Source organism: Priapulus caudatus, unplaced genomic scaffold (genome assembly GCF_000485595.1).
Source record: "Priapulus caudatus unplaced genomic scaffold, Priapulus_caudatus-5.0.1 Scaffold15, whole genome shotgun sequence".
NCBI lineage: Eukaryota > Metazoa > Priapulida > Priapulimorpha > Priapulimorphida > Priapulidae > Priapulus > Priapulus caudatus.
Window position 1 is genome coordinate 375,517 of NW_014577076.1, and position 2,274 is coordinate 377,790.

Below are 2,274 nucleotides of genomic sequence, written 5' to 3' on the forward strand. Positions count from 1 at the left end.
GGTGACAATTTTCTGGACATCTTTTCAGGCTCGAGTAGTATGCATCTTGAAATTTCCAACACCATCTGCATTGGCCAGGTGTGCGATGTTTTATTAAAGAAAAGTTCCAGGTCACCCCCGCAAGCCATCCAAGTAATGATTGCCGCCCAGTTTTTGCTACATTTCGGATGCCGGAGGCCATCACTAGCAATGACTAGGTGCTATCATATATACAGATTGGCTTAGAAAATAATATCGATTTAAGGAGTGTAAACCTGTTCAAACAAACTTTTTGTCTTTTGGCAATTGGAACTGCAAATGTAGCCTCACATCCAACCACAGGTATGGGCTCTTAATAATACAAAACAGTTCCGTCCTTTGTTACAGTCACATAATCTATGTTTATTGCCTTCACTCTTCAAGGTCAAAGTTATCAGAACTTACTCTTCGCATGTCAGCGGAAAGTACATTCATGGTCCTCTTCAATAAAGCATAAAAATCGGTAGGTCACTGCTGAAACAAAAAAGTTTTTCAATCGCTCCGTCAGACCATGTCCTCAGAAAATGTCTAAAATCTTGTGCGCCCATGACCGTGACCTCCAATTTCTGGCACAGTGGTGCTTTTCCTACATGATGCTTATACACCTGCTACTCACGACCTAGGTCAAGCCGTTTAGCATTTGTGCTGCAATTCTGCATCTATCTCCTATACTTATATATTAAGGTGGGAAATTGGAGTGAATGTTCCCCCTTCTTTTACACCTCTTGACCTTTGACCTTTGACCCCCAGCTTCGACATCCCAACTCGTTTTGACGATCCCCCCCAACGGGCCGAATATCGTGACCGTACGTCGAGCGGTTAAGATTTGTGCCCAACTGTTGACAGACGGACGGACGGACGGACGGACGATCATGCGATTCTACAAGCTGCATCTGACTATGTCAGATGAGCTAATAAATACCCATTTATAAACACCCTCAGTTTATAGTATATTCTTTATAAGTATAAGTATTCCAATATAAAGTTTTTACAAATATGAAAAGTGAATATAGTTTTACCAATGGCCGTGTTATTAATAATACACTTAGTAGTTAGTACACGTATTAAATTAGCAATAGATCAAACTTTATTTTCAAGAAAGAGAAGAGAGGAGACATTTAGTCATATTAGAGTTGTATTCTTTACTATTTCGCAATTAACGTTTCCTAATATAGTAATACAATGTAAAATATCTGTTCATGTGGTGATGCAACACAAGCAGCAGAATGATCTACCTGAGCACACGGAGTATTTTTTCAAGTTCTCGGACATTAGTGCTCTTTCCTATGTAGCCATAGTCAAGATGATCCAATGGAATATCAAGTTTCTCTCTCAGTGGTTGGTCTAGTTGCGAGTGATACCCTTGTATTGGCTCTTCTGTCACACTCATTATGCCTGATCAGATCGACAGATGCTTCAACAGATGGACTTAAACCTGAATTGTAAACTTGCCACTTGGTCGTGCCGAGCTTGCAAACTGATAATATATATCTAGAAATATAAATTCTCAATGTCAATTACCAGGCAGATGTACTCACACGTCACATGTCAAGGCACACCTGCATCACCACGATCTAGCTCTAGTACTATAGCCCACGTACAGTTGCCACAGGGCTATAGAACATTTTATGCCAGGTTTCGTAAGTGCACCTGTACCCCAATGCTTCCACGAAAAATGGCTCACAAAACGCAAAATGATCGGGCTTTTTAACACTTATTTATCTACATGGACATCTCACCTATATTTTTGAACACTTTCCGCAACTTTACACCATGTATTTATGCATTTATTCCTCAAAGTACTAGCACTACTTGCGTTTCGTTTTCAAATGTTGTTGTGTACACGCGTGACGTCACCCAAAATGTAGACAAAACACATGGGCAGCTATGATGCAGCCTATTACATTTCGGGTGACGTCACGCGTGTACACAACAGCATTTGAAAACGAAACGCAAGTAGTGCTAGCACTTTGAGGAATAAATGCATAAATACATGGTGTAACACTGTAAGGTTGTTGAAAGTGTTCAAAAAGATAGGTATGTAGATAAATAAGTGTTAAAAAGCCCGATCATTCTGTGTTTTGTGAGCATATAGCCACAAGCTCCCTTCTTGCTTAACACTACGTTGGCGAGAGGGTCACAAGCCGGCGCAATAGAATCGCGTTTGGCATGACCTGCTGCTATTAAACGTAAAATTATCTAACTTTTTATGATTCTAACCGCTTCTCTGTACTTCCACGCTGTTATATATCTCGT

At 40.3% G+C, this 2,274-nt stretch overlaps 1 protein-coding gene across 1 annotated transcript in view; it reads right to left on the reverse strand.

Moving 5' to 3' along the window:
* LOC106809479 (sperm-associated antigen 1-like) overlaps positions 1-2,274 on the reverse strand; it is a 9,247-nt gene that overhangs the window by 1,956 nt on the left and 5,017 nt on the right. Inside the window, exon 2 of the mRNA XM_014812571.1 lies at positions 1,254-1,509. Within this exon, the coding sequence (XP_014668057.1) occupies positions 1,254-1,408 (155 nt within the window). The 5' untranslated portion in view covers positions 1,409-1,509. The remainder of the gene's footprint in view (positions 1-1,253; positions 1,510-2,274) is intronic.